Source organism: Vigna radiata, chromosome 9, assembly GCF_000741045.1.
Source record: "Vigna radiata var. radiata cultivar VC1973A chromosome 9, Vradiata_ver6, whole genome shotgun sequence".
Lineage (NCBI taxonomy): Eukaryota > Viridiplantae > Streptophyta > Magnoliopsida > Fabales > Fabaceae > Vigna > Vigna radiata.
This window is the reverse complement of record NC_028359.1, coordinates 9952089-9979522: the sequence shown is the minus strand read 5'-3', so window position 1 is coordinate 9979522 and position 27434 is coordinate 9952089. Positions and strand designations below refer to the sequence as shown.

Below are 27434 nucleotides of genomic sequence, written 5' to 3'. Positions count from 1 at the left end.
TGTACAAGTCATCAAATATTTGCCAGCTGGCAGCTCTGCCGTTAGCAGAATTAACGCCGTTAGCAAAAAGGACTAACTTGCACAGTTTTTGCAAAAAGCAGGACCTTATTGAACTTTTTAAAAAAGGGAGGACCACTTTGAACAAACCCCCAAAAAGAGGGACCAAAATAAATATTAAACCTAAAAGAAAAATTATTTACATTGGTTCACCTAGGCTAATTCTTCTTTTAAGAACAATTTATGTTCTACCAATCAAAACTTATTGTAAAGACAAGTACTAACCTTCGATTAAATATTCATAACTAAAATCATGGAAAAACAAATATAATGTAATTTATAAAATTAAAAATATCTATCATTCATAAGTTGTTGCTAATAAGAAAAAAAAAATTGGAATTGGTATAAATAGTTGATGAAAGTTTACCAATAGTTGATGATCGTACTTAAGGATAACAAACAAATATCTATCTGCGGGTAAAATCTATAAATATTAAATAAAAATATCTATGAGTAATAGATATGGATATTTAATTATCTACTTGTTGATGATAGAGTGGGTATGATTATCATGGTATTCGATCCATAGATACTTACTATCTAATATTAACTATTAATGAATTTTATTTAAATATTTTTTTAATTCAAATTATCAAAATAAAATCATGTGAAAAAAATATTAATAATTGAATAATCATTTAAAAATTCATTTTATATATTTTTGTTTTTTTTTTATTTAGACATGAGATTGAAGTCATTTTTATAAAATATTAATTTTTTAAAATTTATATTTTGGCACACTTTATTTACATTTATTTTTTTAAAAGATCGAATTTATTTTTAGTAATATTTTATTCAGTAATTTAATTTAAATTGTACTTAAATTTTATCTAAGTTTGTATTTTAAAGAAATTGTTAAAATATCAAATAATTATTAAAAATTAAAAAATATCAATATTGATAATATTTTGTAGTCAATTTGATGTTAATTTTTTGTCCAAGCTCTTTGAGAAAAAATTATTTTATATTTGTAAAACTTTTTCTCATTTTACATTAAACAAATTATTTTTAAGTTATGAAATGTTAAATAAGCTAGATCAAAGTAAGATAACATCATATTATCCAAGATTGAATTGAGTCTTCTTGGTCAGAGTCAAGCCAAGTCAACTTAAGTTTAAGTTAAGTCGAGTAAGTCTTAGTCCAGCTTAAGTCAATTTTGGTTTAGACAACCAAACAAGTTGAGTTGATCGAAACCAAGTCAAGTAGAGTTGGCCTGGTGCTAGGTCAAGCCTAATTGGTCTAGCGTTAGGTTAGGCAGAATTGGCTCAAACTTAAGTCAAGTTGAATAAGCTCAGACCCAATTCAAATCGAGTCAATCTAATCCTAAGTCAAATTGGATCAGTTTAGATCTGAGTCGAACCAAATCAATTAAGACTAAGATTGAGTAAGATTAGTTCAAACCAACATTCAATCGAGATGAAATGAGTTCATATTCATCTAAATTTGAAATGATTTATGTTCGGTTAAGCAAAACCTACTCAAACTCAAGTTAGTCTGAATTAACTTTGAACCAAATCAACCTAAGTTACTAATATCAACCTAAGTTACTAATATCAAAATATGAATGTGAGAATAAAAACAATTTCAAATTTTTACTTTTTAAGTAGAATTTAAAATTCTTTAATTCTAAATTATCCAATTAACCCTGATAAAATTCTAGAATTTTAATTTCTTAACCAAACAACACATATATTGTCATAAAGCATTTCAAATTCTGTAAAAGACATGAACTACTCTCGTAAGATTTTTTATTCAAACTCAAGTTAAAAAGTTATAACTTATAATTAAGAGCAATTCATTCTACTTAAGATAATAACAATTTAGATTTGTGACTTGTTTCACTTGTCTTATCCTAAGAGACAATTGATATCACTCACAACCATTTTTCTCAAAAATTATTCTATTAAGAATTGAACTTTTTAATTATGATTTGGTCTCCCTAATTTGCACCATTAGATAATTATGCAACGTGCAATAATGTTATCCTAAACAATTGTTTCACTTAAAACCGAACTCTTAACATTAACTCTAATATGAAATGTTAAATTAAGCTTTTATCACTGGATAAAAGTTCTAATTTATAGTCAAAACACAACTGAACACAAGAATAGCAAAATCACTTAGTCCATATTATTTAATGAATTTTCACTATCCTCTTCATATATTTGAATTGCGTTAAATTTTTATACATTTTATTATATTTAAAATATCAAAATTAATGCAAGTTTGAGGCATTATAAAAACAATAAAAAGAATCTAAATTAAATAACTAAAATAAAAAGCAGTAAAAACTCTAAATACAATAACGAAAGAAAGTGAAAAGGAAGTATTTATTTTTCTCCAAACCCACCCAAACCTTTCATATTAATCAACAAGATTATTTCCTCGAAATTAACTGAAGAAATTAACCAAAACAAAACATGTATATATCAAATGTTCAAAGAAAACTATGTTCATAATCCACCATTTCAACTTGAGTGGAATCCAAGCATCAAAAAATCCAATTCAACTAGATTTGTTAACACTGCAATGAGCAAACTTTTCAAAATATTTTAAAAGCAGTATATAAAATAACTTGTGACATAACAGGCAAACATAAACTGCTAATAAATAGCTATAAATTTCCATAAAATTTGACATCATCCAAAATAGTTTTTCATTCTTGACTAACTAATTCTTAAGAAACTATTTGGTCCAATCATCATGATGTCATGAGACACTAAAAGTATGTGGTTGCATCATAGTATGTAGCCAGACAACCACTGGTTAAAATGTCAATACCTATATGTAACTAACAAACAATGCATTTCTTACCCTTTACTATCTTTTGCATCTACAAAAGATACTCTTACAAAATAACTAAGTGCTGTCATGTGAAATCTGACTACATACTCAAAGCACCTTCAATACTTTATTCGGTCAAGATGTAGGGCTGTAGCGAAGATGCTGCTCATAGAAATTGATGAGCTGCAACATATGAAAAAGATAAGGGTTATATGAGAAGAGGCCTTAGAAACATTGACAATGTAATAATCAAATGTAGTAATCAGAAAGGAAGAGGGTACTACAAGAAGTGGATTAAATGCTTTTAGATACTTGTTGTTAACCATCACTTCTGTTCCATCAGACCTGCAAGATAAGATATACATTTAGGAACAAAATTGAATAATGCAAATGAAACCCCAGGCTCCATAGAATCAAATTATATATAAGCCAAAAGTAAAGAGTAGAGACATGTTTAAAGAAACTTCTCCCTTAACACTTACAATAAGAGAACAAATGAGGTAAAAAATGAAAAAAATAAAATAAAAAAAACAGTTGAAAAACTGAAACTAACTTACAAACAAGCTGATTTGGGAAAAACACTCAGTAATGTCTTTAAAACCTAACTTATGCATAAGCTAGTTCTAAATTGTAAAGAAATTGATTTCATTTTTGCTTCTCATTTCCTTCATCTAAATACATAGGTTTATCCAACAGAGCATAGGTACATTTGTTCAATGACCTTGAATAAACTTCTTTGGCAGAATTTTGCTTCATTTGTTGCTCTCACATAACTATAATAATTTTCCTCTCAAAATGCTTTCGAAATTATAAAAATGACAGCAGGCAAGATCACCCTTCAGAAATACAGTAGATTTACATGTACATTAGAACATACAAAACTTGCAAGACTAGTTTAGAAAATCATAGCTCTCAATTGCACCCAGTAAGGCTGCAATCACAGTAGCATTGCAGAGCAGCACCCTACTGTTCTAAGAGCAATCTCACAGCACATTTTTTTGGCCATTTTCACAGGCAAACCTCTTGTGTCTCACCTGCCTGATACCAGAGCTTAGCCAGGAATTTTCTATTCTGAATTTTCCAGAAAAATTGGTTATCCATCTCGCAGCAACCTCTACTCAAAGAGGCAAATCATTAATGGGTGAGTGAGCATGGATGTGAGAAAGAGGTGGCAACTGGTTGGAGAGGATAGGGAATTTGTTTTTTGGGGATTGTTGGGGATACACCTGCATCCCCAAATTGGACCACTCTATACCTCCAAACAGTCCACTATAGGAGAAGGGTATTTTGTTGTTTTCCTATTAATCATAGACAGATGTGGCCCTGCCTAACTCAAGAAAAATTCTCTCCGGTGAAGGATATATAAACAGAACTTATGAATAAAAAATTTAATAACATATTTAAATATCATTCTACTGATATATAAACAGAACTTATGAATAAAAAATTTAATAACCAAATAGAAAAATGCCTATAATAATAAGAAAGAATGCAAAATATTATCAAACAAATACATATATTAGAATATAACAGAAGCTTTAAAGAAAGCAATGTTGTCAAACTCAAGGATAGTATAAAGACAAACAGATCATAACATTCTTCCAAATTGCACAATTATTTTAGATAGATGCGTATATGTAAGAAAAATAGCATACAATAAGAAAAACAACCTATAACTTATAAGTCGAATAAATCATCAAGAACAGAAATAACAGGCATAGAGAAACAACACCCAACAGACCCAAATACACTAAGAACAAATGAATGTAAAGCATTGACCTACATGCCCAAACCCCACCTTCCCTATCATTTCTTTTTAGATCACACAGTCAACATGTGTCTAGACTCAATCACAACATCACACTGAAACCTTGTTACCTTTGTCATGACATGCAACGTAAGAGTCATAACAAGCATGGCAGTAACAAGGAGCAAGACAACCACAATGGTGTTTCTCAGGAAACCTGCAACACTGACGACAACATCCAGCTACGATTGCTGCAATACCCAGTGATGGCAATGGCAATATTTGACAAAAATGAAAGTATCAAGTGCATCTTCATTCATCTTAGAAAAGAAGATCAAAGCAGATCAGTGATCTAATCATTTGTCTGCTGAAACTCTTGATGCACAAGTGACCTATGCAATTAGCAATCCCCCATGAGTTAAACAGGTGGACCCACCCACACAAAACTTGTTGGATCGTATAAGTTAGCAATTTATTGACATCACAGAGAAAGAGAAACAATGTTTTTGAGTGGCTGCTCTTGGTGCTATTGAATAGTGAAAATGCGAATCATCAAGGCAGTATGGACTAATTTGGCATTAGTAAAGAAAATGCATGTACATGCAAATAAGAATTACAATGATGACCAATTTAAATTAACAAACAAAACAAGCAAACTTCACACAACTTGATAAATCTCAATTTCCAATTAATGCAGATGCATTAGAACTTTATCTAAGGCAAAGGTTTTTCAGGATATTGAAATAAAGTTCAAACTTACCAGGCAAGTAATTATGTCCATCAACAAGGAAGGAAACAGATTTTTATTAGATAAATAAAAATTGGCACCAATGAATCATGTTTAGGTGGATTAGTAGACATACAAGCAAGACAGAAATCAGCAATAATGCTACAAAGAGAAAATTAAAGTACCACTTTTTAAGAAAAAGACATCAATCTTGCCTAAATCAGCTTGGTCGTTTAAAAATGTTAAGAAGCAAACTTTAAACCTAATTCAACACATCCTCTCATGCCAAGGCATACACATCTCAAACGTGAGACTAATCATTAATAGATGGTCCAATAATGACCCAATAATGAGTGTAACAATAGACCCAAAAAATAACAAACTTCACTAGAATAGATTCTAACTCATAGTTCTAATACCCAAAGTTATCAAACTCGCGAGTTTACGTAAACTCGTGAGAGTCAAGTAAACTCGTAAGAGTTTACTTCAGATGAAAAATACTATATAAATAATATCTTAATTCAAATAAGTCTAAAAAATTATATAACTTTAAATAAATAAAATTTATAGATATATTATTCATAAAAATAAATATTGTAAAACATAAATACTTGGATTATTGTCATTAATTTTGATGCATTTCATTAAATATATAATAAAAAAAGACCAAACGACCTTGTTTTTCTTAATTTTTTCCCCTTTCAAGCTCGTAGAATCGCTCCAAACTCGCGATTCTACACGATCCTACCAATTTCACAATTAATTCTACCGAATTTACGCAGAAAAGAGTTTACTTCCAAATTAACTCGAAAGCCATGTCTAGGAACGTAAACTCGTAAGAGTTTAAGAGTTAACTCGAGAGTTTGATAACCATGCTAATACCATAATAAGAAGTAAACTCATTTTTGGTGTAAACTCGGTAAAATCGAAGGCAAACTCGGTCAACTCATCCAAACTTAAGAGTATGCAACTGAGTTGGCAAGTTTAGAGGAGAGATTTTTAAACCCAAAACGACAACAACCATAATCATTTGGTGTGCAAAACTGAAAAAGGAAAACTCGTCACAAATTGATTGGTGTCTTGTTGCATGATTGTCTCCCCACTGCATCCCTCTATGCTTATGGTGCCACTACTCGCTCACCGTTCGCTCACGCTTGCGGGCTCACCGCATAGTTGTGTCATCGTTTGCTCGTCGCACAATTGTCTCATCGTTTGCTCATCGCACAATTGTCTCATCGTTTGCTCGTCGCACAATTGTCTCATCGTTTGCTCGTCGCACAGTTGTTCGCTTGCCATTCATGTCTCCGAGGTTATCTCTAGTCCTCTTCTCTGTTCCAAAATGGTGAGTTTTTTTTTTTGGAGGAAGGGATTTAGGGGATTTGTGAGTTTTTTTTGTCAGCTACAAAAAGGGATTTAGGGGGATTTGTGAGTTTTTTTCAATTGCAGGAAGGGATTTTATTTTCTCGTGGTGTGCAGCTTTTAGAAAGGTAATATTATACATACATACATACATACATACATACATACATACATATATATATACATATATATATATATATATTAGGTTTTTAATTAATTAGGATTTTTAATTAAGAATTAGAGATTATTTTTAATTATATAATAATTGTATAATGTTTTGTAATGTTGTAGTTGGAAACTGAAATTAGAAATAATTTAAAGTATGTCTAGGAATAAATCAAATTTATTTAATAGTAGTCTATATGTATCTTATTTATTAAAAAATAGAAACAAAAATACTTTAACTATTTTGTTTAATTATTTTATTGTAACATTTGAATTAATGTTATTTATAACTTTTTTCCGTGAAAAAATAAACTCTTACATGTTTACGAGTCGAGTTTATGAAGCTCTCAAGAGTTTACGTAAACTCTCGAGTTTTACAACCTTGATTAGAGTAAAAGGATCAAATAGAACAGAATACATAACAATATAAAAATTCAACAAACAAGTGTAGGAATTAAGTCATTTTCCAACCAAGTGAATGGTTGTGACTTCACCTAAGAAATGATAGGTTCCCCTCTCAAAGGAAGTCCAAACTTCAAGATTGAGGAAATGGACCATTCCAGGTACTTGAGAAGATCAATGACAATACGTACAAGTTGAATCTCCAAAGTGAATGACTTAACTCCTTGTGATATAAGTTAAAAAAATTCTAGGATAAATTCTATTCCAATAGGGAAGAAAGGAGCCTACAAATTCAAGAAGCTTCTAGAAGAATGACTTGAAGCAACACTAGGGAAATAGAAGAACTCCTAAAAGCTAGCAATAAAATTAGAAAAGAAAAAAAAAATTACTTAGTCTACCCTTATATCTTTTGCTGGTATTTTGATGATAAGAGACATATTTGAACACAAGCATAACTACTAGGCATTTTTCCAATTCAAACCCATGGCCAACTGGTCACCAAGGCTCATCATTACAATTGAACCAAGGCTCACCCACACTTCTGCAAATATTTTACCAAAACTTAAACCCTGAAGCAATGATTTTCAGGGTAAAATTTGACTTTTGAAGCCTATATCATAGTTGCACCATGGCCACTCTATAGTGGCCATGGTTATTGTGTCTTCCATGGTTATAATTGCTACCAAATTTGACATCCTAGTATGCAAAGTAATTAAATGGATCATACCCAATAGACAAAGGTAGAGAAAGACCAAAGAAAAACAAATGAAAAAATTTATAAAATAGAAGTCTTGATTTAATTGGCCTTACCAAAGACTTATTTTTTGCCAATGCTACCTAATGAGAAAAAGGTATTGTTATAGGCCATGAATGTTAACATTACATGAATTTGGAACTCAGGTACGCCCACAATTTAAAAAATAACCCACAACTGCAACTTCTATTGCAACTTTAAGGCTTTAGACACTCCCTAATCATACGACAACCAAAATTGTGGTAACATAAAAAATTTTAAACCTTGGTTATGGTTACTAAAATAGTTAATTCTATACTAAAAATAGTTAATTATATGCCAAAAATAGTTGCTTTTATACTAAAAATAGTTAATATGAAATTTTATACTAAAAATGGTTAATCTTATACTAAAAGTAAAAATTAAATTTGTATATAAAATCAAGTTTTAATAATGCAAGTAATACATTTGTGTCTAGAAGAAGTGCACTTAATGCTCAGGGTATTATCATGATTGTAAGAAGACATTTGCTCGCTTGTCATTACTCTTAGGAGGGGGAGATGCCTACACTGCGCCTTGAAAAAGGGCTAAATTGGAAGCCAAGTGAAGAAAGTGGTTCCATACTCTAACAAATGTTACATAATAGTATTGTGTTAGGCTTACTAAACAATTTCCAAGGGAAGTTGCGGGATCGAGCACCATCCATCCATTGAAATAATCAATTAATGTTCTAGGGCTAGGATATAATTCCAATAGAAGAATCCTTCTACTGATCCACGTTTCTCATCAAACAAACCGAAGAATCAAAATCATATAACTAGTACCAATTGATGGAGTAGATTAGGTCTATCAGGGTTTCACTATATTAATTAAGCATAAAAAGTAAGGATTCAAAGAGATACCATCTTATTGGCTTTTTCATTAATCCTGGCCCATCAAAATAGTACCACTCCAATTTCTTTCCCAATAGGACATAATACTTTCCTTTTTTACAATACGCAATTACCTTAGCAAAGTAAGGATTCAAAGAGATACCATAAGTGTTGTTTTTTTTTTTTGGCCTATCAAAACCACTCCAATTTCTTTCCCAAGAAGACATAATATTTTCCCTTTTACAATATGCAATTCACTTAGCAAAGTTAAGCCCACAAAGTAGATCTTATATTCAACCTATCGCTTCTTTCTAGCTCTAGTTTTTCCTTCTCTATAAGTATCCTTTCTTCCAATCAGTCAATAAATTTTTAAAAATTCAAAACCAAGCATACTATTCCAAAGATCTATTGAAGCTTATGAAAAAAAGCAACCAAATTATCCCTTAGCACTAGCACAAAGTAAGCAAGCTACCTTTTACTCTATCAGAAAGAAAATACCCCCGAAACCATATCAAATAATGATTCATAAAAACTAGAGTTCTTTCCATAAATTCTAAATATGATTTGTCATCAACCCATCCAATCTAACTCATTACTCTCCTAGTAGACACAACACTCACGTGCAAGGATTTGTAGTCCTTTAGAACAACCTCTGGATCCCAAGATTTTCAACCCCTTTTGTAATTTTGAAACTCATGTTTGAATCTTACTACGCAAGTTCATCCTAATGGCAACAAACAGATGACACTTACACAGGACACCATGTCCTTTTTCCAAGGGTACCTCTTTCAATTTATTATTTTCTCTCAAAATATGAACTCCAAAACCTTTTTCTCTCATACCCATTCGCCAAACTCCGATGATCTAGCTTTTGATATGATATTATTGCTACACTTGTTTCTTCTCTTTACCAAGAACCGCAATCTTTCTTTGTTACTTCTTTACTTGACTCCTTTCCCTATCAATGATGATTTGATGAAAGATTGTTCCACTCCAAGGTTGCATGCTTACTAGAACATTATGAAAGGTGGTCGATAGAAGCAATGCTTCAACCCTCTCTTGAGGCTAGTTTATTTATTTCCTTAACCAAATAACTCTCACTCAAGTTGACTACAATACAAGTCATGTGGGATGGTCCTGCCAAGCCAGATAAGTTTAGCTTAGGCACCATACGTACGTGTGTATGAGTGGCACTTCCGCTCACGTTTGCCTTTCTTCCTTCCCATTGGGACCCCAATGAGAGCACTATTGGGTCTAGTCATCGGGTGGGGCCTTCTAAAAGCCAATCAAGGTCTAATTGAAAAACCACAAAATTTAAAGGTAAGTATTTTGTTTAGTATATATGTTTTAGCATTTGTAAACATTGGCTAAAATTGTATTGGTACTAACAAAGGAATTGTGGACATCTTAGCTTCTCAAGTACATCAATTCCCCCCTTTCTATCAAATATTCCACACCGCATCCTTTATCAACCAAAGAATAGAAAAACACTATACTCAGCACAATAAAATTCAAGCTTTAACTGCTTGTAGTGAAACATAAAAGAATAAAATAAGCTTCAATAGTCAAAACGATATTGGAAATATCTGTGACTGGCCTCATTTATTACTAGAAGCTTGATCAACTGTCTATAAATTGTAAGAGAAAGGTACTACTGTTTTTTCATTAACTGAAAATAATCATTATCGAAGAGTACACAATTGCAACCAAAACTAACACTTCTCCTTTCCTGAACCGACCAGCTGTATCAAAGAAGAAAGATATCATAAAAACATACATGACAAAAGGTCAATTAGTCTTAGCATGCATATTATGAAAACAAATGCAGAGTGAAATTTATTGTTATTTGCCGAGTTACTTACTTTGAAGCCACAAAGGTTACCAAAACATCCTGCGCTCCGCTGGCTACGGAAGCTGAATAGCCTATTGGTTTTATAATCTTTACAATATTGCTAGCAGGTCTGGCATGATTACCACCACTACCAGCATTCCGTGATAGTAGTGCTGACTCATCTTTACCAACAGCTGCTCCAATTGGGTTTTGGGTATTGGCAGGCTCACCAGCATATAACTCTTTGTTGAACCTCTTTACAGAACCAGATTTTCTCCTTTTGGCTCCTCGGCAGCGACCACTTTCACTTGTTTCCATGCGAACCACCTTTGGTTTAGCAGCTGTTTGACCATTATTGCCAGCAAACCCAGGACCAGAAGGCATTGCCTCTGGAATTCGTATTGCAAGCCTGTCAGCGTCATTCCCACAGGCAGAAGAGGCTTTAAGCTCACTAAGCTTGGGATCATAATCATTTTCCTCATTCCTTTCAACATTTTGTTCTGAAACAATTGGAGATTTGTTAACAATAACAGGTGCCGCACTTTCAAGATTGCTGCCAGCACCATTTCCCAGTTCATCAGCAAAAAGAACAGTCTGAGGAAAGGCAGGAATAACAGGAAGGCTAGCATCACTAAGAACAGGAAGAGCAGACTGTGAATGGTTTCCAACAGTACTGGAAAAGCGTCGAAGACTGTATGGAGTGGTAGAACGCTCCAGCCTCTTCTTGGGTTGAGTATGATGCACCACGTGCTTGCGTTTGCGCTTACGGTGTCTTCCTGACCTCAAGCTTGGAAACCACAAAAAATAAGTATTAGTGAACAGGTGATTTGCATAATCTAGACATATATATCCATCCAGTTTCAGGCAGCTACAGTCTTTTTATAAGCAGAGTAACCTATTCTAAATAGCAGGAAAAACAGAACAGAAACATAAAATATGATAGGAATATATGCCTCTTCACATCTAAGCACATAATTTAACACAGGGTCCAAAGAAAGATATAAAAACTTTTATCTTTTATGGAAGGGAATACCTCTCCTCAAAAGCTTCAACAATATCAGGAACAGAAACTAGATTTTCTGGTGGCTCCCAAGTGTTGGCTGTCTCAGGCCACCCATTCCTTCAGCAATAAACCAATAAACAGATCAGCAAAAATACATACATAAAAATTTTCACACAAGACCCTTTTTCCTTCATGATTTGATATTCATAATGCACAATCTCTTCCACCCCCATTTCCTAGATATCTGTCCTTATTTGTGATCAGATTATAAGTCCCATCTATCACTTTTACTCTCTAATCTTTTTTTACTTTTCCCACTCTGTTCTTCCACCCCCAATATGATTGATGGCTATTTTCCTATTCCCGTTTCGTCACAACCAAGTCAATAAATAAGAACAAAAGACAAAGGAGCAAAAGGGGCACTCACCACTTGATAAAGTATTGCACCTGACCCTGTATTAGCAGCATTGGAAATCCACATTGTCATAAAGGAAAGCCCCCAACAGGACAAAAAACAAGTTAGGCCAAAGAACAACATCAGCAACAACAAATTCTCTCAAGTTTGTCTGGCTACTCGAATCAAGTTCGCCATCAAACCATAAAATAACTCAAAAGAATCCTTATTAAGATAAAAATAGACCAAAAACACACTCCCATTACAGATAAAACTAGACCAGCAATAAGTATAAAAAGAAAACTCCATTACATATCAAATAATTAAACAAAACATAACCCTCAATCACCAAAGAATAAGAACAACGATAAATCCTATGATAGGCCACATGAATCACACAACTAGGTGGCCCTCTAAACCAAAAAAAAAAATCAAAAAATTCACTCTTGCTGAGGAAGCTGGACCAAAACTAAATCAAGCAGATAAAATTATTTTAAAAAAAAGTCGGCTAAATGAATCCCTCGACATAATTGACGTTATTTGGCAACCGGGTACCACATTAAACCAAAAACTGACTCAAAATAAATAAAAAAAAGGTAAAAAAAAAAAGCCAGCAAAGATAAAATCATTTAAAAGAAAAAAAAAATTGACACAACACAAAGCAGAACAAGAGGGGGAAAAACATAAACCCCAATCATCAAACAGCAAGAAAAAGTCTATCTACGAGCAAGGTCGACTACATGAATCACAAAAGCCATCATACGAAACAAAAAAGACTAAAAAATAAAATACCCATTGCAGATAAAATTAGCACAGACAATACAACTGGGGAAAAAAATCTCCATTGCAGCACCACGAATGCCCAAATAAGAGGAAAAAATGGGAACTTTTTACCTTGCGCACCCTCTTACGACGTATAGCTTCAACTTCATAAAAATTCTCAGCAAGAACAACACCTTGAGCCCCTGGAAAAGCACCACCAGCATTTTCCTCTTCTTCATCTCCCTCCACACCATACTCTTCTTCCCCCTCTCCTTCTCCTTCCTCACCCTCCCCTTCAGAATCCTCCACCTGGGGTTCCTCATCCTCACCGTTCCGCAACTGGGTACCCTCGTTCCCCTCAAAGCTTTGAACTTTGTCACTTCCACCCTCTCCAACTCCCAAATCCGCAGCAGCAGAAGGCTCCACCACCTCGGCAGGAGCATCCGCCGTGGCCTTTTTCTTAGCACCACCACCCTTCATTGCAGCAACCTTGAGCAGTGCCCTCTCTATTTTGTTTTGCTGATGAATGAAAAAATAAATCTTGTTCTACTGAAGAGGAAAGACCAAAAGTTGTGAGGTGATGAGCTGTCAATCTATGTGTATCTATGCCTCAAAGTATGATCCATCGCTCAGGTTTTTATTTAAAGCTTTTCTTCTTTCGCCCCTTTTTCCTCTTTCTTTCTTCTTTTTCATTCACATTTTTTCCTTTTTAATTTCTTTTTTCTCACTCTTTTTTTCTTCTCTGGATTTCTTGGTGGGGTTTGTAATTTTGTTTCCCTCCCTACCCCGCCTATTATTTTTTTCATCTTTTTTTTTCTCTTTATTCTTTTTCAAGATAATATAATTTCACAAAAATATTTCTGTAAGGGTTAATGAAATTTTAAATGTATTGTAAACTTAAATATTTTCAATTAAGTTTTATTTTTGTTATCATATAAAGACAAATAGACACAATGTAAAAAATAATAATTTCATTATTCAATTAAAAATATTAAATAACAAAACTAAATTCAAAAATTTATTAATAAAAACTAAATTAAATTAAAAATTTTATAGAATTACTAGAGAATGGCTTAGACACGTTTTAAGATACACTTCTTATGCAAGTTTTTTGTGTTTCTTATTAACAAATTTTTGCATTTTATTGAATTAAAATCATTTAATATTTGATAAAAGTACATGATTTGTTTATCTTTTAATTAACTGAAAATAAGCTATATAACTTACTTTTTATTGTTATAAAATTATTTATAGTTTTGAATTATTGTGAATGCACAGTGGGTGACATGCGTTTCCCTTAGTATTTATGTAAAAAGAAAAAAAGTCTTATATTCTTTTAATAATTTTGTAAAGTTTTATAAATTAAGCATTAAATGAAAAATATATATTTAATGATTTCAGGCAAAAATTAATTAATGCTTATACTTTTATTTTGAGTCATAAATAAGGTATTAATTGAAAATTTATATTTATGCGTTAAACAAATAAACTATTGAATGCATGAACTTCTTTTATAAATAAGGTATTAAGAGAAAATTTATATATACAAAATTTTTAATCCAGAATGCTATGATCATCATTATAATGGGTGGGATGGTGTTGATAAATTTATTTAATAGTTATTTAAACTAGATATAAAAATGAAGTATACTTTAGTTTGATTCGATTTAAATAAAAAAAAATGTGAACATATTTAGATTTGAGCTAAGTTAATTATTAAGCCAATGCTTTATAGTTTGATTTGAATTCATGTTTGTATATTATAATGATAAAATTGTCAAGCACTTTTTACAGAAAATTGTTGGATATTTATTATTAAAATTTAGTTAAATAAAGAGACGTATTACTTTTTTATAATTATTGATATATTATTTTTCATTTAGTTGTAAATAATATTGGAATAAGCACTTATTATTAAATGAGAAAATTATACAAATAATAGTGAATGTATAAGTCAACAAGATAATTGAATAGTCTAAAATAACGCATAACAAATTAAGTTATTTGATTATGATTGGATTCACTTTTTTATGCCACGAAATAATGGTATAATGAATAATAATTCACTAAACAATTGCAAACTAGAAATTAAATTTATGTTGCTAAAATAATTTTCAATAAATATTTTGATGTTGTTAAAATCTTTGTATAGATATAAAAAAATTTAGTATTAGATATATTAAAAATTTTAAAAATTATTTTAAATTATATATTAGTATATATATAATTAAGAGTTCAAAGTTTCTTTCAACTTTTCTAATGATTGTTTATTCTCGTTATCATGATTTTAGTATTAATTATTGGATTAAACATTTATCATTAAATCAAGAGTTATAATTAATATTCGGAAATGCAACACTTTCTACTTAAGAATGTAGTAATATGAGCATAGGATTATATCGAGTTCAACAAACAATTATTTATTTTTATTTGAAATTCAAATAAATAAGAAAACATAGATTAATATATTATTGACTTAATTTTCAACACACATAATCATCCACAATTATTAATATATTATTTTGTTAGCACAGAAAATATAATTAATGTAAAATAAATATTTTGGTTGAAAAAATGTTAAACATTAATACCAAAAAATAATAAAGTAATAATATATTTAAAATTATAATTATTCTCGTTGAACAAATGTACATTGGGATTCAAACTGATGACAATTGGGGGATCTTCAACAAATAGTTTGAAGGTGTCAAAATCTTTGTATAAATTAAGATTGAATATTTTCGAATTAAAAAATATATATTTTAAGTTATATATTATTTTACACACACAAATATATAATTTGGGATTCAAAAGGTCCTTTTGAACCTTCATGACATGATGATCTATTAGAGCGCGTGACCTTGACTTTAATATCAATTTACTTGTAAAAAGTAATAATTAATATCAATCTACTTAAGAATTTAGTAATCTAAGCGTCATCATTTTCCATTGTAATTTGGCCTACCCAACTTCCACCATAAAAAAATTGATACATCATATAAAAAAAAACAACTCTACTTTTATTTGAAAATAAGATTACAAAGTATAAATTAAAAGAAAATAAATTAATATATTACAAATTAATTCTTAACCTAATTATCGATAATATTTAGGAGTATCACTTTTTTATTTGAGAATAAAGTAGTATGACTATCACAATTCTATTATGATTTGACTAAACTAGTATAAAAATTTGTGAGGATTTAAAAATTTAAATATGTATAAATGAAAATTTGCTTAAGATATTATAGTTTTGACTATAAAAATATATTATGTATTGGTTGTTAATAAAATTATTAAGGTTAAGAAAGTAACATAAATAAATAAATCATATTAAAAGAGAAAAAAATATTTTCAAACTAAATTAATCTTTTACATTCAATTAAAAGTAATAATTTTAGGTTAAATAATTTAAGGTGTTACTATGTTCACCATTCGACTCAAATTTGGGAAGTTATATTATTTTATTAATTTTTTCTACAATTTTGAAATGGACTATAATATTCCTGTAATTTTTTCATAAACTTTTAAGATTTTATCTTAATTTCAAGTATAATAAATAATAATAATAATAATAATAAATATATTAACAATAAAACTTAATTAACATATTTTTATTTTATATTTTTTTATCTACTTTTTTTATAAAAATTTAAGATTTTTGTCATAATTTTGAGGGTGAGAAATAATAATAATTATAATTTAGATCTATAGTATATTTTATTGAGTAATTAAATTTTTTGTACTAGTTATATATATATATATATATATATATATATATATATATATATATATATATAATCTAAAAATGTGTCAGAGATTTCAAATAATTATTTTTGTCCATCAAATTGATATATAGGGTGCAAGAAGAAAAGGTGCGTGGACTATTGAGTGCAGGAAGAAAATCTGTCTATGAAAAACATGGTTCCAACGATCTGTTAACATGAATCATATTACACATTTCTTCTGAATATAACAAAATGCGACTTAATAATTCAAGAAAATTTAAAGCTACTAATTATTGTTTAATTTTTTCTGTACTTACAGAAAATCATGAAGAAATAAAAGTTGAGGGGATAGGTTAAACTGAATCTATAGCACATTCACAGGCATACGATGATAACACTGTTTTCACTTTCTTCCCGTGATACACCTTCGTAGCCTCTACACTCATGATTTTACAACAGTACACTACACATGGGATATTACACTACAAAAACAAATAAATAAATGAGACTGTAAAATCTTCATCAGCTCAGTAATTTCTACTTTATTCCATTTAAAAGTGCAATCTGAGGTCATGCTCTCCCTTTCCTTTTGTCATCCAATGCCTATCCATCAAAACAGGGTCAAAAAATGTTCTCAGAAATACTGCTAGCACACAGTACTACAGAATTTATTTAAAACACTTTCGCATGAACGTGTTAAAAATGTTAATAAAAAAGGATAATTGAAAAACACTATAAAGCTCAGTGTGCAGTTACGACAAGAGAATGCAAAATGAGTCAGAAGGAAAAAAAAATGGCTGTACATATGATAGTTGTTAAAAAAGTGTATCAGAATGGTTCCATTAAGGTATACTGGTAAATGAAGTGCGCATGATGCTCCAGTTTAGTCAAAGGCAAGAACGAAGTCATTGAACCTGCTCTAACACATTTTCATCATGTTGAAAATGATCAACCAACTTGCCGATGTGTTTAAAAATGATAGAATTTAAATCATTACATGAAAGGTATAGAAAGATATATTTAGTGAATGTACTGTGTGTCTAATACAGAACATACAGTATGTATTTATACTAATTTACAAATCAATTATAATAAATTTCAACCTAAATCAAGAATCAATTATTCTAATTTCAGAATATGTAACTGTTCTTACAAATATGTAACTAACTAATTACATTCTAACACTTCCTATCAAACTGAAACATATATGTTATAAGTATCAAGTTTGTTACAAATCAAGTCGAGGGCCTCTAAGGAGCTTGGTGAACATGTTAGCCATAGTTAGAGTTGACAAAATCAAAGTGATTTCTCTAGAGAGCACCTTTTCTCTAAAAAGTGACAATCAATCTTTATGTGTTTGGTTTTTTCACGAAAGATCGTGTTTGATATAATGTGAAGTGTAACTTAATTGTCACAAATAAGCTTTGTTTTATGGATGTTCCCCATTTTTAGTTGTAGTAGTAATTGCCTGAGTCATGTAAGCTCACAAGTGATAAGGTTGGAGACAACATTGTAAAGCAATGAACATCATTGTAAAGCAATGAACATCATTCGAGTCTACTTTCTTGGCTTTGTTATATACATCATAACAAGTAGTAAAAGCATGGTATTGAGGCTTCAATTTGACATCAATGGACAGAACGCTACACAAAGAGGCATCAATTTGCATTCCATTGGGCTTGATCATTGCGGGGAATGTCTTTGGCTTGTTTGGTTAAGTGTTCGGCACGACCTTGAGCTTGAAACCACAGCTAGACAACAACACCCTAGGAGCTATAGATGCTCGTCTTGGTCAGTTTTTCACATGGAATCAGCATAACAGTGGTAAAAGTCACTGCAGAGGGGATACTTAAGTGTGATCTTTTGAAAGCTATGGGAAATGAACCTGAAATGGGGCTAAAAAGGGGTACTTGGGTGTAAGGAAGGAGGAGGCAAATGGCCTGCCAGCAAGTGGGTCATGCCAGAAACAAAAAAAAAAAAAAACATGATCTGAGACGAGCACGTGAAACACATGCACTAGAAAGAGGCTGCATGTGTGGGCATGTGTAGTGGCGGATTGGTAGTTTAGTATTGTTAAGAAGTGGACTTTTAAACCTAACTCAATCCCACAAAATCAGTTTATAAGGTGAGGTTTGCACCCACTTATATACCTCAAACTAGCCTTATCACCAATTGATGTGAGACACTTTCTCACGACGAGGTATATACATCTCGTTCGTGAGACTAGACATTAATAAGTAATCCGGTAACAACTCTATAGCGGGAGGAACAATGTGTTGGGAATCTAAATGTGAGTCTAAGTCCCACATTGGATAGAAATGAGAAAGTGGAATACCATATAAAGGTGAAGACCCATTAATCCATTGTCATAAGGTTTTGGGTTAAGAGTGGTGTCAATCCCTTATGTAGTTAGACTTAGATCTTATTGATGTTGTGTCTTCCTAGTAAACCTCTTCCACCAAGCAATAAATTTCCACTTAATAATCAGCAATCGATCATCATAATGTCCTAGAATATTTAATTGTTAATTTCCTACAAATCTGTATTAGCTAATTACGTTCTAACAAGTTGCACATTCGTATCATCTCAAGGCAATTGTTAGCAATAGATGTAATACCTTACTCTGGAAGAATCGCATGGTTAACACAAGTGTGTCTCTCATTCTACAAAGAAAAAGGTAATGAACACTGTTAATCATGTTTCTAAAATACAGTAATATTCATATTTGTTTGTCGTGCTGGAAATTGAAATCATATTCATAACCACTGAGCACAATAACTACCAAAGATGAAAGTAAATAAACTTTGAACAATAGCTATATAGTAAAAACCAACTATCAGCTACACGATGAGATAATACAGATGAAAGAGAACTATAATACTTTTAATTTTTTTCGATGATATCACAGATACAACAGCTAGTAGTAATTTACCTAATGAAGCGTCCGCTGGATACTAAATTTAAGTCAGACATCCTGAAGGGTACACTTTTTGAGTGTGACCACTTTTTGAGTGTGACCAATGATATTTATCAATACCATTCCAACATTCTAATGTTAAAGCGAAATGCAACAATGTTGTTATTACCTGACACTATATGTGCTTAGAGGATGAGAAGACCCATCTGAGCATGTTAACACAAATTGCACTGAGAGACCAGAGGGAACCTTAATCTGAGGAAAGTCCACAAAACAAGTGTGATGTAAGTCTAAGAGGAAATAACATCTTGCTGAAGAACTTTTAAACTAGAAAAATAGCTTTATTAGAATGATGATTTTCTAATACGTATACGTCAAGCTATATTTCAAACAATAACTTGATGTCAAATTTATGCAAGTATTTTCACGAGCATTTTGCACACAAGCTATTAAGTTTTATTAATTCAATGCCCTTATAACCAGTAAGTTTCTATCCAATTAAAAGAGAGAAAGAACACTCCTAGTCTTTTTATGAAAAGATGAGGAGCTGACCATTCACCCAAATCTAAGTTAGTATACAATGTGGTTCTTGAAAGTGGACCCATTTTATCTTTAGTCTGAGTGTCGGTACATTTGATCATATTGTAATCTTTTTAGAGAGTAATTAGTCCTCAAAAGTGTAAATATCTACTATTTGATCCCATAAGGTATTCATTTTGCTAACATTTTATTCACATTTTGATTTTATATTTGAGATGAAAGGACTAAAGTGCTAGCAAGTAAACACATTTGAGGACTGAACTGTACAAACACTTTCAAGGAAAAACTAAACATGATGTCAGTGTCAATGATCAAATTGAATTGTATACTAACTTGTTGGAAATCCAAGTATAACTCTAAATCTCATATTGAATAGAAATGAGAAAATTGAACAAGGTAAAAGATTCATAAATCCATTGTCTTAAGGTTTTGGATTGAAAGTGGTATCAATCCCTTGCTATGTTACCCCAACAAGAATGAGAACAAAATTTATATTTTACTTGTAGTCTATTTGTAGGAAGACTTCACCATAGCTACAACTAATATCATGGCTCACTTTTTGATGTATCCATTTTTTTAAAGCAAGAGTGTATCAGAAAACTCAGCAGTAGCACATGTAAAGCAAGGGAACCGGCACTGCAGCAACATGTTTTTAATGAGTAGAAGGGAACATTTAAGGGACCAGCAACATATATAGTTTATTAAGTAGACATGTGGAAAAGACAGATTTGTGGGTGACTGATATAGGTGGAGAAAAGAGGTAATGGGTAGGAGTATAGAAGTGAGGGGAAGTAGGCATTGACTGTGCAAGATAAAAAAAGAGGAAAAAGGGAGGGGATTGAACCCCAGAAATGGTATACCATATAGAAAGGATTTTTGTAATTGTATTCCATGTAGAAACATGAGTATTCTTATTATAATGACGGGAAGATATAGTAATAAGGAAAAAATTAATATAATGAGGATTATCTACTAAGATATTTCTCTATTAAATGTAATCAAATCATAGGTGAAGATTACTGAGTTAGGCAGATTGATTTCCACTCAAGGTATTCCAATCACATTTGTTTGCACAAGTCGTTATATGATATGAATAAAGTTCCTAGGAAGTGATGTACATGGTTTTATACATTTATGATTGGTAATTCATCCACTAATGGCACTTATGATAGTTATTTGTTGTACCACTAGGAGTTGGAATGACATACCGATAAGTCCTTTGAGAATTTCTCAGCAACTACTGTAGCTTCAGTACCATTAATTCTAATTTGATATCCTGATCGTCTTAAGTACAAGGTTGCTCGTTCCCAATTCTCGGATGAATCCATCTATTGCAAATAATTCCAAAAAAAAGTAAGGATGCATATTAAGATGCACGGAGAACATGGTATATTTTTATACAATAGATATTATTAAGTATTCTTCTACTGTTTAATATTTGATATTTTGAGTTATGTAAAAGATAAGATCAGCTGGTTCATGAGATATATTGGATTGCTCATGAACTCTAAATGTACATCACGAACCACATAGATTATGCATAGATAAAATGAATAAAATCAGATCATAAAAGGATTTTCCAAATAAACCAGACCTACCAAGAGTAGAACACTGAATGTTGCTTCTCCTTTAGACAGATATGTGTTAATCTCATGTTGCATTTCAGAATCTATAAAGTCAGCCAACAGAAAACTACGATTAGAGAATATTAAAGGAGAAAATACTATAATAATATCACAAATATACCATACTTGCATGAATATAATGCAATTTTATTAGCAGGTGTTGGTGGCTCTATTAGAAAGTGTCTCTAAGCCTATCTTCCTAAAATCAGCTTGTAAATAAGGCTTCCACCTGTTTCTATATTATAATTTAATTTGAATTAGAATTTTCAACACACTCTTCGAGTATTGAACATTTCAAGTGTGAGATTAGCTATTGGGATTTTGAAGGAGGATCCTAATCAGTCTATCAAGAGCCACTCCCTCATACATGAATCCACCATGACCAGTAAAGAGAAAGCTAACGTGTACCATTGTCAGCTGGGACATCCTTCATTTCAAGTTGTAAAATTGATTTCTCCTTACTTGTTTAAGAATTTAAAAGTGTAGAGTCTCCATCATGAGGTGTTTGACTTTGCTAAACATAAGTGTGTACATTTTCCCATTAGCAACAAGAGGAGTATTGTCCCTTTTAATCTTGTCGATAATGATGTATGGGGTCCTACTAATGTCCCAAATGTCAAATGCTAAACGGCATATAACCGTTATATAAGATTGTACCTGGTGACTTGGGGTTTCCTATTTAAACAAAAATCCAAGGTAAGTTTGTGAAAAAGGGTTTTGAAAAACCTAGTTTGGGTGAAGCAAGAACTTTCACTAAGTGGGTCTAAATGATTGAGTGTCACTATTGTTGCTAGGAAAACTTGTTCATTCTTTGTGTGTCAAAAATGGTGTTTTCTAACTTTTGTTAAGAAGAGATCGTCTAAAGAATAGATAGTCTAAGCAACTCAGGTTTTGAAGTTTAATAGTAGGCAGTAAACAAAATATTGTTGTGCATGAAAAGTTGTTTAAAAGAAATAATGTCTAAAGAAAAAATATTTTATAACGTCTGAATTCAAGCTTATGAACAATGTTTTCTAGACTAAAATGTCTAATGAACAAAAATCATAAACTGCGTCTAAGAAAAGAAAGTGTCTCTCTTTTGAAATCATCTAATATAATAGACTATATGAATAGCAAAGCGTCTTACGAAAAAAAAAAAGTATCTCGTGTATAACACTAAGGTTAAAAAGAAATTTTTATTCAATACAAGTGTTATCTCAAACAAAGCGTTTTAAAGAAAACATCGTCCAATAAATGACCACTAAATGCTATAGTCTTCGACGCTTGTATTCTTTATTCTTGATATTTGTATAGATCACTAAAGCAGAAAGATATGATCAGAATCACAACACCCAAGAAAAAGACGTTGTGAAGAAGAAGAACATTTTGGGAATGTTTTCCTTGAAGCCTTCTGTTCTGTCATATCATATAAGCTCAATTTTCTTAAGGCTATGATAAAGGTTTGACCCCTACAAAGAAGATGAAAGTTTGACTTCCTGTCTAAAGACTACCTACTCTCCTAAAGTCAAATTCCTTGACTAAAGGTCATCTTTCAAGAAAAGTTATATATAGATGAAAGCTTGAAGAGAAGACTAGAATGATAACACAAGAAGGATAAGATAAAAAGAATAGAGTAGTGAACTCAAGTTTATTGTGCTCATATATCGTCTGAAAATATATTTCTTCTATATATTTCTTCTGAGAGAAAAACCTTAGCAAATCACAGACTTCTTTGTATTGTTTATATCCTCCTTTCGAGAGTTACCATATGTACCTTTTCTCTTAACACTATTTGTGTTGTAAATTTTGAAGAGAGCCAAAACACTTGTCTAGACGTGTTGTCTAGGTTTGAGACCAAAAGTGGTTAGAATACTTGTAAACCAAGAATGGTTAAACTTGGATTAGTCGTGTTGACTAGGTGAACCAGAAGTGGCGAGAATAGTTGTTGTAAACCTAGAAAGGTAAAACTCGTTGTAATCTTTGAAGAAGATTAGTGAAAACCCTTAAGAATTTTTAAGGAAGAACTAGATGTAGCACAGGTTGAGTGAATCGATATAAAATTTGTGGTTTATTGCTTTGTTATCTAAAACATTTTCATTTACTCATCTTATATAAACTAGAATCTAAAAATCTTATAAATTATATATCTCCTTTACAAAAATCATTCGATGCTGCTTTGCAAAAGGATTTGAAAAACACTATTCACCCCCTCTAGTGTTTTTCCTATGTTTTCAACCTTAACTCTATTCTATGTGATTGTAAGTTGTTGGTTACTTTTAGTGATTATTTAATCCCTCTTTAGAGAGATTAACAACTGGAAGTGAGGTCTTTTGATCCAAACCACTATAAAATTCCTTATGCGAATGTCTCTTTCCTACACTCTTTATCTTTACTGTTGTTATTTATAGAGAATTGATTTTTGTTATAAAATCAATTTATAAAAGCACGATTTTATTAAGTAAACAAATTCACCCCTTCTTGGTTTTTGTTCACTTACGAACATTTCGCTGTGTACTTCTAACAAGCTAGTCTTGTGGAAGTCTCACAATCAACTAGTGATAAAATCGGTTTAGAATATATAAGTGGATGCAAACCTCACCTTACAAGCTGATTTTGTGGGGTGAAGTTAGCCTTAAAGTTCAGTTTTTAACATGGAGTCTATCCTAGCAAGATTTGTGTTTGTTGGGCATATCATTCCACCTGTTATCGGACCACCCATTAATATCTAGTCCCACGCATAAGATGTATACACCTCGACATGAGGGGGGTGTGTTGGAAGTCCCACATCGACTAGTGAATTGGCCAGTATAGAGTATATAAGATAGGTGCAAACCTCATCTTACAAGCCGGTTTTGTTTGAATTGAGTTAGGTTTAAAGTCCACTTCTTAACATTATCCATACCTAGACCTTATTAATAAACTCCAACCTAGAATATTTGGTTATGTATCCATTGTGCATGTTCATAATAATGGGTACCTTAGAATACAAATGATAACATTCAAAATCAATTCCAAAGGATTTTCAAGAACTAACTTACAAACATGGAGTTGCTCCGGTGAGTGGATGGTGATGCATGGCTTTAACATGCCATGATACAACTGTTAGGATATTTATCCTATTTATCATGATTATATTGTGTCTAGGGTTACTCTAATTATCATGATTATATTTTGTCTAGATTACTCTAATTATCATAATTATATTGTGTCTAGATTACTCTAATTATCATAATTATATTGTGTCTAGGTTACTCTAATTATCATGATTATATTGTGTCTAGGTTACTCTAATTATCATGTACTCTTGTATCAATTTATTATTATAAATAGAAGATTATGAGAGGGATCAATCAAGCCCTCTAGAATTATTTTACAGTTTAATTCTCAAGTACAACAAATAGAGCAGTTGGGTGTAAGGAAGGGTTAGAGGACATGACCATGATGGGTGGACGTCACTTGGCGAGACACACCATATCCAATGGTCGTCAGAGAGAAATGGAGTGGTCAACTATGGTCAAGTGTTGTAAATAACATACTCTTTGGATAAAAATATTCTCAATATCCCTATAGTAATTAGGAAAAAATCTTATTCATTTCAACATAGTTTTATTTTCTTATTTTAAAGGATTTGATAATTATTTATTTCCTTACATAGTTCAAGAGCTAGTAAGGTGTTGTTGGATATATTAATCTAAAGGTAAGGTAGTTAAGTATAAAGCCAAGATAAGGGTGAAAGGATACACTTAAACATACACTAGAAGTTCGTCCTACAATACAATCAAATCCTAATTTAACTCTTTCAGTTCGAATAAGAGAAAGTTATAGCCAAATCAGCTACTTTAATTCTAAAACTTTTCAACAATCATTATTTTGTAGTAATCTAATTTAGGCCATCAAAATATTACTGAGCATCAAATAGATATAAATGTGACTGTAGGTCTTATAGATTAAACTGCAAATGAACTTACCACACGTTATTTTGTTTTGATCATTAGCAAAAAGCTTCACCAGTTCCCCCTAACAAAGAACAAATTTGACAACAATAAGCCAAGAATAACATTCTACTGACCATGAGACATGTCTGCAAATTCCATAATATATTTGTATACAAAAGTGTAAATTCAAATATATCAAGTCTTGAATGACTCATACTTAAATTCAAAGAGAAGACTATTAGATCTATGCTAAAAAGGAGGAGGAAATGTTAAAGGTGTTATCCTTTTGTATTTTCCTATTTCTAAATGTGTAACCCTATGTGCTCTACACACATTATGGATTTAGCCTACGCCTCTCTCTTTTATTTTAACATGGTATCAAGAGCTAGGTTTAGTTCTTGTCTCTCTCTTGCCTCTCTAGTGAAATCAGTGTACTAAATTTACTTTTCGGAAATCGTTTCCTCTTCTTTTAATTCATTCTTTGGTTTTTCTTTCCAACCATTGTTTTTTGCAACCACAATACTACCACCACCCAATTTGGTCCCCTTGCCATGTTGTTGATGTGCCATCACTATCATCGTTGCCGCCACCACCGCTTGGACTGGTGACACCATGATTGTGATCATCCTGGCCAAGCGACCACCATGCCACAAAAATCATGACAATTGAAGCTTTGATGCACTACCCCATCCCTTGTTGCAACTGCTTCCCATCGTTGTCTATTCTCCTCTCCCATGTCGACCACCATGTCAGACTTGTTTCTCCGTCCTCTTTCCAGATCAATGACTTTCATTGTGATATGATTTCGCTAAAATTTGTTCACATTTTTTAGGGTTGTTTTTCACTTTCTTATTGGTTTAAAATTGATGCTCAATTATACATTGTACTTAAATCTACCATTTAGTTGTTAGAATATGTATTAAATATAGGTAGTAGTTAGACCAAAGATCTTGGAAGTCTTATACTTTCTAGGCATTGATGTGGCTCAGTTAAAGGAAGGCATTGTAGTTTGTCAAAGGAAATATGTTTTGGATGTCTTGGAAGAAACATGTATGACTGACAACTAATCAATAGATAACCCTATGGATCCAAATAAAAAATTAATGGCAGATCAAGGTCGACCTCTTTCGGTTGGAAGTTTCACATTGACTAGAAATAAGGTCAAGTTACAATATATAAGTGAGGGGAAAGCTCACCTCGTGTTAGTTTTGTAAGGTTGAGGTAGACTTAAAGTTCACTTCTTGATAAGAAATAAGAGCCATTATTAGAACTTATCCTAACGAAGTTTGTTGGGTCTATTATTCCACTCACTATCATGTCATGCCACTATTAAACCACCCATTAATGTTTAATCCCACACTCAAAATGTATATTCTTCGACATGACATGGTGTGTTGGAAGTTCCACATAGGTCTAACAGAGGTCTGGTAGAGGTTCAGGGAAGATTCAGCAAAGGCCCGATGATGTACAAGAACCATGGGTTAGGTGCACTTCAGGCAAACCCAATATTAGAAGGAAATGGTGTACTTTAGGCAATCCTAAGAAAAAATTGTGGATGTAGGGCTTCCAAGATCAGAAGCTCTGATACCAACTTGAAAAAAAAAAGAGAGAGAAGAATGTATGTTTTAGAGGGCTTAATTCCACCCTTATTCGTCCTTTATTCATAGGATTTCAACAATGGAAGACAACTAAGATTACAATGGAATATGCCTCACAAGTTACAACTCACACACATTCACATTCAATTATGTTACAACTCACACGTGCACACATAGAATTGTGTTTATTCTAACAATATTCATCTAACATATATGCATACATACATACATATATATATATATATATATATATATATATATATATATATATATATA

General features: G+C 31.7%; 2 protein-coding genes across 3 annotated transcripts in view; both read right to left on the bottom strand.

The window, feature by feature from the left end:
* Window positions 1-2640: 2640 nt before the first annotated feature.
* On the bottom strand, window positions 2641-13539 carry LOC106774234 (chromo domain protein LHP1). Its single transcript, XM_014661159.2, has 6 exons — window positions 12969-13539; window positions 12108-12133; window positions 11711-11797; window positions 10709-11464; window positions 3126-3186; window positions 2641-3024 (listed from the first exon to the last, which is right to left on the bottom strand). The coding sequence occupies exons 1-6, from the start codon at window positions 13314-13316 to the stop codon at window positions 2977-2979; spliced, it is 1326 nt and encodes a 441-aa protein (XP_014516645.1). The 5' UTR covers window positions 13317-13539; the 3' UTR covers window positions 2641-2976.
* Window positions 13540-16682: 3143 nt separating this feature from the next.
* The window catches only part of LOC106774180, a 31589-nt gene continuing 20837 nt past the window's right edge, over window positions 16683-27434 (bottom strand). For both annotated transcript variants that reach the window (XM_014661068.2, XM_022786505.1), the window contains 6 exons: window positions 25594-25642; window positions 21620-21690; window positions 21230-21349; window positions 19651-19736; window positions 19182-19227; window positions 16683-17167 (listed from right to left, as the gene is read on the bottom strand). In XM_014661068.2, coding sequence (XP_014516554.1) covers window positions 17135-17167; window positions 19182-19227; window positions 19651-19736; window positions 21230-21349; window positions 21620-21690; window positions 25594-25642 — 405 coding nt within the window. In that variant the 3' untranslated portion in view covers window positions 16683-17134. The remainder of the gene's footprint in view (window positions 17168-19181; window positions 19228-19650; window positions 19737-21229; window positions 21350-21619; window positions 21691-25593; window positions 25643-27434) is intronic.

What these genes read in the sequence shown, in the direction of transcription:
- LOC106774234 (XM_014661159.2), bottom strand. Translation starts at nt 13,316, where the DNA reads ATGAAGGGTGGTGGTGCTAAGAAAAAGGCCACGGCGGATGCTCCTGCC. An exon ending in GTCGTAAGAGGGTGCGCAAG is followed by an intron (nt 12,134 to 12,968) that starts GTAAAAAGTTCC and finishes CTGCTAATACAG; the next exon opens with GGTCAGGTGCAATACTTTAT. An exon ending in GTGCAATACTTTATCAAGTG is followed by an intron (nt 11,798 to 12,107) that starts GTGAGTGCCCCT and finishes TTATTGCTGAAG; the next exon opens with GAATGGGTGGCCTGAGACAG.